This window comes from Bombina bombina, chromosome 4 (assembly GCF_027579735.1).
Source record: "Bombina bombina isolate aBomBom1 chromosome 4, aBomBom1.pri, whole genome shotgun sequence".
Lineage (NCBI taxonomy): Eukaryota > Metazoa > Chordata > Amphibia > Anura > Bombinatoridae > Bombina > Bombina bombina.
In genome coordinates, this window is record NC_069502.1 from 361,752,497 (window position 1) to 361,769,629 (window position 17,133).

The 17,133-nt window shown below is 39.9% G+C and overlaps 1 protein-coding gene across 2 annotated transcripts in view; it reads right to left on the reverse strand.

The window, feature by feature from the left end:
* Nucleotides 1–17,133, reverse strand: part of GOLIM4 (golgi integral membrane protein 4) — a 353,609-nt gene that overhangs the window by 163,594 nt on the left and 172,882 nt on the right. For both annotated transcript variants that reach the window (XM_053710118.1, XM_053710117.1), the window contains exon 3: nucleotides 12,048–12,097. In XM_053710118.1, the coding sequence (XP_053566093.1) occupies nucleotides 12,048–12,097 (50 nt within the window). The remainder of the gene's footprint in view (nucleotides 1–12,047; nucleotides 12,098–17,133) is intronic.

Below are 17,133 nucleotides of genomic sequence, written 5' to 3' on the forward strand. Positions count from 1 at the left end.
GAAACTGACCTAGTAGAATGAGCTGTAATCCTTTGAGGCGGAGTTTTACCCGACTCAACATAAGCATGATGAATTAAAGATTTCAACCAAGATGCCAAAGAAATGGCAGAGGCCTTCTGACCTTTCCTAGAACCGGAAAAGATAACAAATAGACTAGAAGTCTTTCGGAAATTCTTAGTGGCTTCAACATAATATTTCAAAGCTCTAACTACATCCAAAGAATGCAATGATTTCTCCTTAGAATTCTTAGGATTAGGACATAATGAAGGAACCACAATTTCTCTACTAATGTTGTTGGAATTCACAACCTTAGGTAAAAATTCAAAAGAAGTTCGCAACACCGCCTTATCCTGGTGAAAAATCAGAAAAGGAGACTCACAAGAAAGAGCAGATAATTCAGAAACTCTTCTGGCAGAAGAGATGGCAAAAAGGAACAAAACTTTCCAAGAAAGTAATTTAATGTCCAATGAATGCATAGGTTCAAACGGAGGAGCTTGAAGAGCCCCCAGAACCAAATTCAAACTCCAAGGAGGAGAAATTGACTTAATATCAGGTTTTATACGAACCAAAGCTTGTACAAAACAATGAATATCAGGAAGATTAGCAAACTTTCCGTGAAAAAGAACAGAAAGAGCAGAGATTTGTCCTTTCAAGGAACTTGCAGACAAACCTTTATCCAAACCATCCTGAAGAAACTGTAAAATTCTCGGAATTCTAAAAGAATGCCAGGAAAAATGATGAGAAAGACACCAAGAAATATAAGTCTTCCAGACTCTATAATATATCTCCCTAGATACAGATTTACGAGCCTGTAACATAGTATTAATCACAGAGTCAGAGAAACCTCTTTGACTAAGAATCAAGCGTTCAATCTCCATACCTTTAAATTTAAGGATTTGAGATCCTGATGGAAAAAAGGACCTTTGCGACAGAAGGTCTGGTCTTAACGGAAGAGTCCACGGTTGGCAAGAGGCCATCCAGACAAGATCCGCATACCAAAACCTGTGAGGCCATGCTGGAGCTACCAGCAGAACAAACGAGCATTCATTCAGAATCTTGGAGATCACTCTTGGAAGAAAAACTAGAGGCGGAAAGATATAAGCAGGATGATACTTCCAAGGAAGTGACAATGCATCCACTGCTTCCGCTTGAGGATCCCTGGATCTGGACAGATACCTGGGAAGTTTCTTGTTTAGATGAGAGGCCATCAGATCTATTTCTGGAAGTCCCCACATTTGGACAATCTGAAGAAATACCTCTGGGTGAAGAGACCATTCGCCCGGATGCAACGTTTGGCGACTGAGATAATCCGCTTCCCAATTGTCTATACCTGGGATATGAACCGCAGAAATTAGACAGGAGCTGGATTCCGCCCAAACCAGAATTCGAGATACTTCTTTCATAGCCAGAGGGCTGTGAGTCCCTCCTTGATGATTGATGTATGCCACAGATGTGACATTGTCTGTCTGAAAACAAATGAACGATTCTCTCTTTAGAAGAGGCCAAGACTGAAGAGCTCTGAAAATTGCACGGAGTTCCAAAATATTGATCGGTAATCTCACCTCCTGAGATTCCCAAACCCCTTGTGCCGTCAGAGACCCCCACACAGCTCCCCAACCTGTAAGACTTGCATCTGTTGAGATTACAGTCCAGGTCGGAAGAACAAAAGAAGCCCCCTGAACTAAACGATGGTGATCTGTCCACCACGTCAGAGAGTGTCGTACAATCGGTTTTAAAGATATTAATTGAGATATCTTTGTGTAATCCCTGCACCACTGGTTCAGCATACAGAGCTGAAGAGGTCGCATGTGAAAACTAGCAAAGGGGATCGCGTCCGATGCAGCAGTCATAAGACCTAGAATTTCCATGCATAAGGCTACCGAAGGGAATGATTGTGACTGAAGGTTTCGACAAGCTGAAATCAATTTTAGACGTCTCTTGTCTGTCAAAGATAGAGTCATGGACACTGAATCTATCTGGAAACCCAAAAAGGTTACCCTTGTCTGAGGAATCAATTAACTTTTTAGTAAATTGATCCTCCAACCATGATCTTGAAGAAACAACACAAGTCGATTCATATGAGATTCTGCTAAATGTGAAGACTGAGCAAGTACCAAGATATCGTCCAAATAAGGAAATACCACAATACCCTGTTCTCTGATTACAGACAGAAGGGCACCGAGAACCTTTGTAAAAATTCTTGGAGCTGTTGCTAGGCCAAACGGCAGAGCCACAAACTGGTAATGCTTGTCTAGGAACGAGAATCTCAGAAACTGATAGTGATCTGGATGAATCGGAATATGCAGATATGCATCCTGTAAATCTATTGTAGACATATAATGCCCTTGCTGAACAAAAGGCAGGATAGTCCTTACAGTTACCATTTTGAATGTTGGTATCCTTACATAACGATTCAATATTTTTAGATCCAGAACTGGTCTGAAGGAATTCTCCTTCTTTGGTACAATGAAGAAGATTTGAATAAAACCCCATCCCCTGTTCCAGAACTGGAACTGGCATAATTACTCCAGCCAACTCTAGATCTGAAACACATTTCAGAAATGCTTGAGCCTTCACTGGATTTACTGGGACACGGGAAAGAAAAAATCTCTTTGCAGGAGGCCTTATCTTGAAGCCAATTCTGTACCCTTCTGAAACAATATTCTGAATCCAAAGATTGTGAACGGAATTGATCCAAATTCCTTTGAAAAAACGTAATCTGCCCCCTACCAGCTGAGCTGGAATGAGGGCCGCACCTTCATGTGGACTTAGGAGCTGGCTTTGATTTTCTAAAAGGCTTGGATTTAGTCCAATGAATAGTCACTTGTGTGTGAGCACCAGAGTAGAGATATGTAACAAAATATACTTCTGTGCTGGATAAATATCTTGCGTAAGGGATTTTATCCCGCTTTACTCACCGACTCCTGAGGGCTATCCGGTTCTCCTCTGCCTGTAGTACTGTATTGGCCCGTCCACAGGGAGCACTCGTGCTTATTGCCAAAAGTTAAGCGTTGTGGGTAACCTCTCTGGCTCCTTTCTAGGCCTTCGTCGAGTGTCCGCTCCCCTCCTGGGCTCTCTCCAGTTTCGGCTGTGTAGCGTCTGACGTCACCCGGGACTCCGCTTCCGGTTAGCCCTCTGTTGTGAGTCGGATCTCCTCACGGCTATTGCTGCAGTGTAGGTGAGTGTGATTGTGGCTAACTCTCAACCGGTTACTCTGTGCCTGCTCGATCTCCAGATGAATATGCACTATAAATAATTTGAGCGGCACCAGGATCCAGTTGCTTGTAAAAACTGCTTTATTTTCAGTAGTGTGCAATCTTCAAACAAAGCAGGAGAACTTTCATGACAAACAGTGCCTAGACGAACTCACATGAAATGACAACTTGCTGACATGTTTCGGCCCTTATGGCCGTAATCTTAGCTAAAGTGTCTATCTTCCCTTTACCTTTTAAACACCTGTGCTCATAGTGATTGGTTAAAATTTAATTCAGTGGGTTGGTCTATTGTGGCACCTGCATTAACTATTTCCTTACTCTACTCAAAACTGTCAGCTTCGTGTTGCTTAAACCTCAATGAACCATGAACCATAAATATATACATATATACTTCTCCTCTGCTACATCACTAATAGTCTAAAGTAACTTCATTTATATTTATAATTAAATGATGGGACAAAAAGAGTTTGGATCCTATGTTGAACTTATGACTGGAATAGATAATAAAAATTGCCATATTGGCAAGATTAGTAACAGTTTCTATTACAGTATTCTATTTCATACTACAAGTTCAATCCAAAGTATATAGAGGATGTAGTGATATTTGTGTTCAAAACACAACGTAGAGAGACAAAAGACAAAAGACTAATAAGAGAGGCGCTCTGGACACACAGGAACCATTTGGCTTATTCCCAAAAGTTTATCAAATCAAATTCAGAATTCAACCCTAAGGGAACCCTGGTTTTCAGCCTGTGTATCCAGAACACCTCTCTCGTAGCTAGCAATTATCTCTATTACCCCCTCAACATAGGATCCAAACTCTTTTTGTCACATCATTTAATATAATTATATTATTATATTTAATTATAAATATAAATGAAGTTACTTTAGACTATTAGTGATGTAGCAGAGGAGAAGTATATATGTATATAAGGGCCGAAACATGTCAGCAAGTTGTCATTTCATGTGAGTTCGTCTAGGCACTGTTTGTCACGAAAGTTCTCCTGCTTTGTTTGAAGATTGCACACTACTGAAAATAAAGCAGTTTTTACAAGCAACTGGATCCTGGTGCCGCTTAAATTATTTATAGTGCATATTCATCTGGAGATCGAGCAGGCACAGAGTAACCGGTTGAGAGTTAGCCGCAATCACACTCACCTACACTGCAGCAATAGCCGTGGGGAGATCCGACTCACAACAGAGGGCTAACCGGAAGCGGAGTCCCGGGTGACGTCAGACGCTACACAGCCGAAACTGGAGAGAGCCCAGGAGGGGAGCAGACACTCGACGAATGCCTAGAAAGGAGCCAGAGAGGTTACCCACAACGCTTAACTTTTGGCAATAAGCACGAGTGCTCCCTGTGGACGGGCCAATACAGTACTACAGGCAGAGGAGAACCGGATAGCCCTCAGGAGTCGGTGAGTAAAGCGGGATAAAATCCCTTACGCAAGATATTTATCCAGCACAGAAGTATATTTTGTTACATATCTCTACTCTGGTGCTCACACACAAGTGACTATTCATTGACATTTCACAGTGGTTTCCTGTTGAAAGTGGTAGAGCACGGATTGTAATAGATTTGTATTGTGATTAGCGGGCAACTTAAAAACAGAGTGTGTGTATCATGGAAGCAATGGAGAATGACATTTCTACCAATGTTGTCGGCTTCTATTCATTGCAAACCTCTGATGAAAGGACATTTGACACTAGAGCGATTGAAAATGTTTTTTCGTCAGAATATTCTACTTTTACGCTAAGCAAATTATTTGAGCAAATGGAGATACTTTTGGATAAGGAAATTAGGCTCAAGTGGGACATCTGGACATTGCAGAAATATATAACCAATGGCATGATCCCAAGAGGACTGAGGGTTAATAAATTCCCCACATTCGTTGTAGAGGATGAGGATTTCATCAGAGTATGGAACAGTGTTCTCTCAGATTGCTCTCTAAAACTTATGGGAATGCTTATTGAATTCAAAACAAAATTGTTAAATTCTGTTTCTAAAGAAATTGACTTGCTTCAAATTGAATTGAATGTACGCAGTAATGATATATTGTTTGCTAAGTTTGATTCCATACTGAAAGTCTCTTTAGCTGAGTCTAAATCCTTAATAATGGAAATCAAGCATGATAAATACTTAAGAGATCTATCAGATTATGAAAATAATAAAATCTATATATGGAATAGGAAACAGAGAACCAGCTACAAAAGAGATAATGACCAAAAAGGAAAAAAGTCAGGGAGGAAAGCAAATAAGAGTCAGGGTAAAACTAAAAAGGTTACTTTTAATGAGAGTGAAGCTGAATCCTCTGGGGATTGTTCAACTTCAGGAGAGGAGGAAGACCCCAATAGTAGGGGGGATACATCCTCCAAGGCAGGAGATAGGTCACGCACACCATCAGGGCAAACTAAATTCTCTACTGACATTACCAACAGGTCAGCCATAGAATCTAGGGACCATGAGACTTCAGAGTTGGCACAGGTTTTTCCCAAAATATCAGGCGAGTCAGGAGGGGGGGAGGAGATACAAGAGGCAAGGGCATCTTAAAGGGTACACCTCCAGTACCCCTGCAACCATCCAAACCGCCCAGGAGAGGGAGATCAGGGACAAAATATGTGTAAATTCAGTAATTAACCTGTCAGTATATCCACTAAGTGATTTGGAAACCAAGGTCCTGAATTATGGTCTTAGATTTGTACCAACAGACACTTTTAACTTATTCCAAACTCTGGTGGATGTAAATAGGCTGATCAGGAATCTAACGATCAAAAAACATTTTGAACATCATGAGAATCCAACAACTAACGAATTGTATATGCCCCCAGATGGAATCAGAATAAATGATACAACAACATTAACTTTTCAGGAGGTATGTGATCTTGAAGCCCTAGAGGGATTGGACAGAGAGAATGTTTATTCACAGGATGAAGGGATTGAAAGCTCCATAAACAAAGGTCCTTCTCTCTCTGGGGCTTCAAGATTTTACCCGATACACACAAGAGGAAACATTTTAGAGAAATTTCAGTGTAGGGTAGAGCAAGACCTCACAAAATTAGCGTACACAGCAGATCTTAATATTGGAAACAAGAATTTAAACAAAGCAGAAACATTGGCACTTAGAGGCCTCAAAGAGAATCAAAACTTGGTCATCAGAGCATCTGACAAGGGAGGGTCTGTGGTTGTCATGGACAGATCTTTCTTTTTGAAGGAAGCAACACGACAGCTATCAGACCCTTCCCAATATATGAATCTAACATTTGATCCCACATTTAGATTCAAACAGGAATTATTAGATCTTATAGATGATGGGAAGGAAGCAGGTTTCTTAGATGAAAAGACCAGTGAGTATCTCATAGTGGATTATCCTGTTAAGCCCATTTTTAATTTCCTTCCGAAGGTACATAAATCCATCCAAGAGGTAAAAGGTCGTCCCATCATTAGCGGTATCGGCTCAATTCTAGAACCGATGTCACAATGGCTGGATGCTATATTGCAACCATTAGTACAGAACCTATCAAGCTACCTGAGAGACACTAAACAACTACTGATTGAAGTAGAGTCCCTCAGTTGGAGCGAGAGCTATAGTTGGGTTTCCCTGGATGTAACATCCCTGTACTCCAGCATTCCCCATAGTGCAGGTCTGGAGGCAATTGCATTTTTTCTAAAAAGAGCTACAAATTATAGTCCCCTATTTTGTCAATATATCCTCAGGGTAACGGAATTCCTCTTAACCTACAACTTTTTTGAGTTTGAAGGGGTCCATTACCTCCAGAGATGTGGGACTGCTATGGGGGCGAAGTTTGCGCCCTCATACGCCAACTTATTCATGGGTTGGTGGGAGCTGTCCCACATCTATGGGGGTGATTGTCCCTGGAAATCCAAGATAATATACTACAGAAGATATATAGATGATCTTCTAATCATCTGGGAAGGGCAAGAGATAGAACTGAAAGAATTCTTAAGAGATCTGAACAACAACACAACAGGTATTAAACTAACCCATGAGTTTGGGAAGACCCATATTAATTTTTTGGATGTAACTCTATTAGGAGAACAGGGAAAGATACACACAAAAGTGTACAGAAAACCAATTACAGGGAACACACTTCTTCACGCGAAGAGTAGTCACCCCAAAAGGGTATTCTATTCCGTGATGAAGGGTCAGTTCATACGGTTAAAGCGCAACTGCTCAACCCAGATAGAATACGAAAGACAATCTTTGGATCTAGAGAACCGCCTCTGCAGTAGGGGTTATGAGAGAAAGGAGGTTGCAAGAGTAAGAGAAACTATCTCTAGAAGGGAAAGGAAAGAGTTCCTTACTCAAAAGGATTCAGATTTGAAGAAATCAAATTTTGGAGAAATAACTTTTGTAACGAAGTATAGTGCACAATACCATCAGGTTTGCAATATTATACGCAAGCATTTTCGTATGCTAACAGCAGACGAGGGACTTGTAAAAATAGTGTCCAAAGGGTGCAGGTTTGCATATAGGAAGGGCATGACCATTGGCAATATGGTTGCGCCGACACAATTGAGGGCGAACCAAAGTTCCAGTTCATCTTGGCTAAGACACACTGGTGTCTATAAATGTAACTATGGCCCATGCATAGCATGTGGCTGTTTACAAGCAGGTGAGGGTTTCACCAGCACAGCCACAGGAGAACATTTCAGACACCATTCTTGTCTGAATTGCAGGTCAACGTATGTAGTTTACTTACTAACTTGCGAATCCTGTAATATTCAGTATACAGGTCTTACTACCAGGGAAGCAAGAGAGAGGATTCGGGAGCACATTACCCACATAAAAGCAGGCAAGCTCACAACCCCCCTAGTACAACACTTCAAAATTAAACATAACAAAAATGTAAGTTCATTAAAATGGACGGTTATTGAACAAGTGAGGTGTAAAAAAAGAGGGGGTAATAGAGATAATTGGCTAGCTAAGAGAGAGGTGTTCTGGATACACAGGCTGAAAACCAGGGTTCCCTTAGGGTTGAATTCTGAATTTGATTTGATAAACTTTTGGGAATAAGCCAAATGGTTCCTGTGTGTCCAGAGCGCCTCTCTTATTAGTCTTTTGTCTCTCTACTTTGTGTTTTGAACACAAATATCACTACATCCTCTATATACTTTGTTTGGATTGAACTTGTAGTATGAAATAGAATACTGTAATAGAAACTGTTACTAATCTTGCCAATATGGCAATTTTTATTATCTATTCCAGTCATAAGTTCAACATAGGATCCAAACTCTTTTTGTCACATCATTTAATTATAAATATAAATTAAGTTACTTTAGACTATTAGTGATGTAGCAGAGGAGAAGTATATATGTTTATATTTATGGTTCATGGTTCATTGAGGTTTAAGCAACACGAAGCTGACAGTTTTGAGTAGAGTAAGGAAATAGTTAATGCAGGTGCCACAATAGACCAACCCACTGAATTAAATTTTAACCAATCACTATGAGCACAGGTGTTTAAAAGGTAAAGGGAAGATAGACACTTTAGCTAAGATTACGGCCATAAGGGCCGAAACATGTCAGCAAGTTGTCATTTCATGTGAGTTCGTCTAGGCACTGTTTGTCACGAAAGTTCTCCTGCTTTGTTTCAAGATTGCACACTACTGAAAATAAAGCAGTTTTTACAAGCAACTGGATCCTGGTGCCGCTTAAATTATTTATAGTGCATATTGGATTTATTCCAGACTGGAGATGGTTTCCAAACTGATACCGCTCCTGAGGATGAAGGATCAGGCTTTTGTTCCTTGTTGTGACGAAAGGAACGAAAACGATTATTAGACCTAAATTTACCTTTAGATCTTTTATCCTGTGGTAAAAAAGTTCCTTTTCCCTCCAGTAACAGTTGAGATAATAGAATCCAACTGAGAACCAAATAATTTATTACCCTGGAAAGAAAGGGAAAGCAGAGTAGACTTAGAAGACATATCAGCATTCCAAGTTTTAAGCCATAAAGCTCTTCTAGCTAAAATAGCTAGAGACATATACCTGACATCAACTCTAATGATATCAAAGATGGCATCACAAATATAATTATTAGCATGTTGAAGAAGAAGAATAATGCTATGAGAATTATGATCTTTTACTTGTTGCGCTAAAGCTTCCAACCAAAAAGTTGAAGCTGCAGCAACATCCGCCAAAGATATAGCAGGTCTAAGAAGATTACCTGAACACAAGTAAGCTTTTCTTAGAAAGGATTCAATTTTCCTATCTAAAGGATCCTTAAAGGAAGTACCATCTGCCGTAGGAATGGTAGTACGCTTAGCAAGACAGCCCCATCAACCTTAGGGATTTTGTCCCAAAATTCTAATCTGTCAGATGGTACAGGATATAATTGCTTAAAACGTTTAGAAGGAGTAAATGAATTACCCAAATTATTCCATTCCCTGGAAATTACTTCAGAAATAGCACCAGGAACAGGAAAAACTTCTGGAATAACTACAGGAGATTTAAAAACCTTATCTAAACGTTTAGATTTAGTATCAAGAGGACCAGAATCCTCAATTTCTAATGCAATTAGGACTTCTTTAAGTAAAGAACGAATAAATTCCATTTTAAATAGATATGAAGATTTATCAGCATCAACCTCTGAGACAGAATCCTCTGAACCAGAAGAGCCATTATCAGAATCAGAATGATGATGTTCATTTAAAAATTCATCTGAAAAATGAGAAGTTTTAAAAGACTTTTTACGTTTACTAGAAGGAGGAATAACAGACATAGCCTTCTTAATGGATTTAGAAACAAAATCTCTTATGTTATCAGGAACACTCTGAGTATTAGATGTTGATGGAACAGCAACAGGTAATGTAACTTTACTAAAGGAAATATTATCTGCATTAACAAGTTTGTCATGACATTCAATACAAACAACAGCTGGAGGAACAGCTACCAAAAGTTTACAGCAGATACACTTAGCTTTGGTAGCTCCAGCAACAGGCAGCGATTTTCCAGAAGTATCTTCTGACTCAGCTTCAACATGGGACATCTTGCAATATGTAATAGAAAAAACAACATATAAAGCAAAATTGATCAAATTCCTTAAATGACAGTTTCAGGAATGGGAAAAAATGCCAGTGAACAAGCTTCTAGCAACCAGAAGCAATAAAAAAATGAGACTTAAATAATGTGGAGACAAAAGTGACGCCCATATTTTTTAGCGCCAAATAAGACGCCCACATTATTTGGCGCCTAAATGCTTTTGGCGCCAAAAATGACGCCACATCCGGAACGCCGACATTTTTGGCGCAAAAGAACGTAAAAAATGACGCAACTTCCGGCGACACGTATGATGCCGGAAACAGAAAAAAAATGTTTGCGCCAAAAAAGTCCGCGCCAAGAATGACGCAATAAAATGAAGCATTTTCAGCCCCCGCGAGCCTAACAGCCCACAGGGAAAGTCAAATTTTAAGGTAAGAAAAAATTGTTTTATTCAAATGCATTATCCCAAATATGAAACTGACTGTCTGAAAATAAGGAATGTTGAACATCCTGAGTCAAGGCAAATAAATGTTTGAATACATATATTTAGAACTTTATATAAAAGTGCCCAACCATAGCTTAGAGTGTCACAGAAAATAAGACTTACTTACCCCAGGACACTCATCTACATGTTGTAGAAAGCCAAACCAGTACTGAAACGAAAATCAGCAGAGGTAATGGTATATATAAGAGTATATCGTCGATCTGAAAAGGGAGGTAAGAGATGAATCTCTACGACCGATAACAGAGAACCTATGAAATAGACCCCGTAGAAGGAGATCATTGAATTCAAATAGGCAATACTCTCCTCACATCCCTCTGACATTCACTGCACGCTGAGAGGAAAACAGGGCTCCAAACTGTTGCAGAGCGCATATCAACGTAGAATCTAGCACAAACTTACTTCACCACCTCCATAGGAGGCAAAGTTTGTAAAACTGATTTGTGGGTGTGGTGAGGGGTGTATTTGTAGGCATTTTGAGGTTTGGGAAACTTTGCCCCTCCTGGTAGGAATGTATATCCCATAAGTCACTAGCTCATGGACTCTTGCTAATTACATGAAAGAAATAAGCAAAATGAATTACATAGGTAAGATGCTTGGAGCAGCCAACTCTACTCCCACCCCCCTTATCAGTGTTTACACAGAGGCATTGTATTTCAACTGAGTTCACAGCTTCTAGGCATGCTCAGCAGATAATCCCTATGCATTTTTGCATTATACCAAAAACAACAATAGATAAAGATAGAGTCACAGAAGGAAATGTGTGGGGGGAGTTAGAGCTTTACAATTCAGAAACTAAAAAGAAAGGGTTAATGGAGAGGCACTGCAGTATACATTTGCAGGTAAAGTAATTAAAATACATAGTATATTTAGCCTCTATCCCAACTTGTTTTATGTCCCTTTAACTATGGCACAGATTAAATAATCAGATCATCCATCAGCTGGATTATTTCACCTGTGCTCTAGCTAAGATATAATGAAAATCTGGTCTTTTAAGGGTCCTGAGGACTGGAGTTGGGAAACAATGACCTAAAGTATGCCATTAGCACTGATATACAGGAAGAAATAAAGTTGGCAGGTAAATGGCATGTGCATTTTATGAGCAGCAACTGAAAATGTTTTCAATAAATTTGAAAAAAGTGTCACAAATAATGAAAGTTATATAAAAGGTTAAAAAAAATCATATTTTATTATTTGTATTAGGTGTTCATCTACAGTTGTTAACACTTGCACAAAGACTATAATCACACCAGATTTCAATGCACACTGACCTACAATGCAAAAGCATATACAATTTATACAAAAAGTAAGACTGATTCACACTTACCCTTCCTTTATTTAATGTCTCCTGTGCTTCTAATTTATATACAAGAAAATCTGTGGAGAAACAGACAAACATCTCAACTGAGATAACATTCTGTGGTGCAGAGATAATGGTTATGCACATCTGCAATTAAAGCCATTAGTAAATGGTTTTGTATGAATAAAACAGTGCGATATTAAGAAAGCAGAATGTATAGGCCAGAATGTTGTGAAGAATGCGGCACTGCATGCGTATGAATACGTAGCTATATATTTGTTGATGTTTTACTTACAAAACTGGTGATGTTAAATCTATCTATCTATAGTTTATCTCTCTATATCTAGACATCCATCTATCCATCGCTGGTTATTTTACAAAGCCTATTATTCGGATTTCAGTAATAAGCGTGATATCTTCTGCACCATTGGACAAACCGAACCATGAACACAAGAAGCATGTAGAAACATTCTTGCGTTTAAAAGTACCCAACTGGTAACATTTGCTAAACATGCAAGGAAGAGCCAGTGGCTGCCTTGCACAGATGGACAACAATAACTTGTTATTCATGCCCCATGATGTAGTCCTTGTTCTAACACAATGAGCTCTCAGGCTTCTTCCTGAGCCGATAGGTTTAAGGGTACCAAGGATAACTATACCTTTTTAGAAGAGACTGTCAAAATTCCTGCTGCTCCAGATCCAGTATTTAATGCTATACCCCATCTCAAGCCTATGAAACAGTGCCTCCTGTCTGTTCTATGATTTGGACAGAATGAAAAAATAGCAGTCTAGGAATCCATATTCTGTAAATACACTCTTCAATTCTTTTGTTGCTAAGTCTTTTTTGAGCTTTCTTGCTACATAAATTTAAACCCTATTGTAAGTCAAATGTGAGTGACCCACACAAATTATTAATTGTATTTTTCAGAAGGTCCAGCAGATTCACAATATGCCATTATTACATTTATAATTCATGGCATATGAATAGCTTTGGCAAAAACTGTAAAAAAAAGAAAATAATCGTTTTTTTCTTGCAAGGTGTTCACTGTTGCCACAGTGATCATCTGACTATACAGACAAAATTCATATATTTTTTTAAGAGAGGGACTTCTCTACAGGAAAATAAACTTTATCAGGGGTATGTAGACATACCAATTTTTTTTTTTACTGTGCATATGTTGTTACATCCCCAAGCCAATCCACATGTGTTTCTTTACTTTATTTTTTAAAAGTTCTGCTTTCTATTTCTGCTCCAAGAAGATTAAACAACGGCAAACACCCTATTAGAGGCCAACCCTCGGCCAATATTGTCAGCCCAGTGGGATAACAACTGGAGCCTACAAGGAAGCATCAGATGTCCCAGCAGACAAGAAGGGACCCGTCAGAAAACCTCAAACTAAAGCCTCAGGATGATATTAATACCTCATAAGATCAGAAAACCCCCGCCCCCCAAAGGGACACGCGGGAGAACCAAACCCATAGGTTAAGCAGATCCGTCCATACCCTTTCCAGGCAAGAGACATGGTCCTAAGCCGGAGTCCTCGAAAAAACTGAACCGATCCGAAGATCTGAAGCCCCTAAGGAACCCATAAGCTGCCTCCTATGGTTAGGAGCACACCCAGACAGAGCCTTCCGCCATCTAAAGTCCTGAGATGTAAAGTGCCTAGCAACATCCACAAACCCAAGAGTTTGAAAAGAACTCCCGACCGGTTTAGGAAAGGACCACCAGTACCCTTGGATCACAAGGTAATCCATGTAGATAGGACTGACAACCTGACCCCATGCTGAAAGGCTAAATAGTCAGTTTCCTGACCTCAGACAGGCGAAAAGACTGAAACTGACCCCAGGCGACCTACCCTCCAGCCCAAATAATATTGACAGGTAGCACACGAGAGTCAAAAGACCATGGTATGACAAGGGGCAATTCTTATCTGGAGAAGACGACAGTCTCCAGAAATCCCTGCAGAATCGGTCTCCCGACATCCTTGAAATGGAATAACAATGGGAGCCTCGCAGCTCCTGGTAGAACGGCAAGGAGACCCTTGCACTCCACGCACTAGAGCAAACGAAACACTGAGACAAAGAAGGACATGTCCACTCTTCCATAACAAATTACCCAACCCAAGACGGGAGGGAAGAAAACATCGTCACCATAAAAGGAATGCGACTAGGCTACAAAAGTAATCATCCGGAGATACCGCAAGTGAAGACACAAATCGTCCACTATTCAGATACTAAACCTATGGAAATCAATCACATCTCCAAACTTCCAAAGGAATGGAATCCCACGGTTCAGAGTCCCCAGGTACCCTAGAAACCACGATGACATCTGAAAAAGTCAGACACGCATCTCAAGCAATATCGCCAGGAAAAAAAAAACATAATTTATGTAAGAACTTACCTGATAAATTCATTTCTTTCATATTAGCAAGAGTCCATGAGCTAGTGACGTATGGGATATACATTCCTACCAGGAGGGGCAAAGTTTCCCAAGCCTCAAAATGCCTATAAATACACCCCTCACCACACCCACAATTCAGCTTAACGAATAGCCAAGAAGTGGGGTGATAAGAAAAAAGTGCGAAAGCATATAAAATAAGGAATTGGAATAATTGTGCTTTATACAAAAAAATCATAACCACCACAAAAAAAGGGCGGGCCTCATGGACTCTTGCTAATATGAAAGAAATGAATTTATCAGGTAAGTTCTTACATAAATTATGTTTTCTTTCATGTAATTAGCAAGAGTCCATGAGCTAGTGACGTATGGGATAATGACTACCCAAGATGTGGATCTTTCCACGCAAGAGTCACTAGAGAGGGAGGAATAAAATAAAGACAGCCAATTCCTGCTGAAAATAATCCACACCCAAAATAAAGTTTAATGAAAAACATAAACAGAAGATTCAAACTGAAACCGCTGCCTGAAGTACTTTTCTACCAAAAACTGCTTCAGAAGAAGAAAATACATCAAAATGGTAGAATTTAGTAAAAGTATGCAAAGAGGACCAAGTTGCTGCTTTGCAAATCTGATCAACCGAAGCTTCATTCCTAAACGCCCAGGAAGTAGAAACTGACCTAGTAGAATGAGCTGTAATCCTTTGAGGCGGAGATTTACCCGACTCGACATAGGCATGATGAATTAAAGATTTCAACCAAGATGCCAAAGAAATGGCAGAAGCTTTCTGGCCTTTTCTAGAACCGGAAAAGATAACAAATAGACTAGAAGTCTTTCGGAAAGACTTAGTAGCTTCAACATAATATTTCAAAGCTCTAACAACATCCAAAGAATGCATCGATTTCTCCTTAGAATTCTTAGGATTAGGACATAATGAAGGAACCACAATTTCTCTACTAATGTTGTTGGAATTCACAACTTTAGGTAAAAATTCAAAAGAAGTTCGCAACACCGCCTTATCCTGATGAAAAATCAGAAAAGGAGACTCACAAGAAAGAGCAGATAATTCAGAGACTCTTCTGGCAGAAGAGATCACCAAAAGGAACAAAACTTTCCAAGAAAGTAATTTAATGTCCAATGAATGCATAGGTTCAAACGGAGGAGCTTGAAGAGCCCCCAGAACCAAATTCAAACTCCAAGGAGGAGAAATTGACTTAATGACAGGTTTTATACGAACCAAAGCTTGTACAAAACAATGAATATCAGGAAGATTAGCAATCTTTCTGTGAAAAAGAACAGAAAGAGCAGAGATTTGTCCTTTCAAAGAACTTGCGGATAAACCTTTATCTAAACCATCCTGAAGAAACTGTAAAATTCTCGGAATTCTAAAAGAATGCCAAGAAAAATGATGAGAAAGACACCAAGAAATATAAGTCTTCCAGACTCTATAATATATCTCTCTGGATACAGATTTACGAGCCTGTAACATAGTATTAATCACAGAGTCAGAGAAACCTCTTTGACTAAGAATCAAGCGTTCAATCTCCATACCTTTAAATTTAAGGATTTGAGATCCTGATGGAAAAAAGGACCTTGCGACAGAAGGTCTGGTCTTAGCGGAAGAGTCCACGGATGGCAAGAGGCCATCCGGACAAGATCCGCATACCAAAACCTGTGAGGCCATGCCGGAGCTATCAGCAGAACAAACGAGCATTCCTTCAGAATCTTGGAGATTACTCTTGGAAGAAGAACTAGAGGCGGAAAGATATAGGCAGGATGATACTTCCAAGGAAGTGATAATGCATCCACTGCTTCCGCCTGAGGATCCCGGGATCTGGACAGATACCTGGGAAGTTTCTTGTTTAGATGAGACGCCATCAGATCTATTTCTGGAAGCTCCCACATTTGAACAATCTAAAGAAATACCTCTGGGTGAAGAGACCATTCGCCCGGATGCAACGTTTGGCGACTGAGATAATCCGCTTCCCAATTGTCTATACCTGGGATATGAACCGCAGAGATTAGACAGGAGCTGGATTCCGCCCAAACCAGAATTCGAGATACTTCTTTCATAGCCAGAGGACTGTGAGTCCCTCCTTGATGATTGATGTATGCCACAGTTGTGACATTGTCTGTCTGAAAACAAATGAACGATTTTCTCTTCAGAAGAGGCCAAGACTGAAGAGCTCTGAAAATTGCACGGAGTTCCAAAATATTGATCGGTATTCTCACCTCCTGAGATTCCCAAACTCCTTGTGCCGTCAGAGATCCCCACACAGCTCCCCAACCTGTGAGACTTGCATCTGTTGAAATTACAGTCCAGGTCGGAAGCACAAAAGAAGCCCCCTGAATTAAACGATGGTGATCTGTCCACCACGTTAGAGAGTGTCGTACAATCGGTTTTAAAGATATTAATTGAGATATCTTTGTGTAGTCCCTGCACCATTGATTCAGCATACAGAGATGAAGAGGTCGCATGTGAAAACGAGCAAAGGGGATCGCGTCCGATGCAGCAGTCATAAGACCTAGAATTTCCATGCATAAGGCAACAGAAGGGAATGATTGTGACTGAAGGTTTCGACAAGCTGAAATCAATTTTAGACGTCTCTTGTCTGTCAAAGACAGAGTCATGGACACTGAATCTATCTGGAAACCCAGAAAGGTTACCCTTGTCTGAGGAATCAATGAACTTTTTAGTGAATTGATCCTCCAACC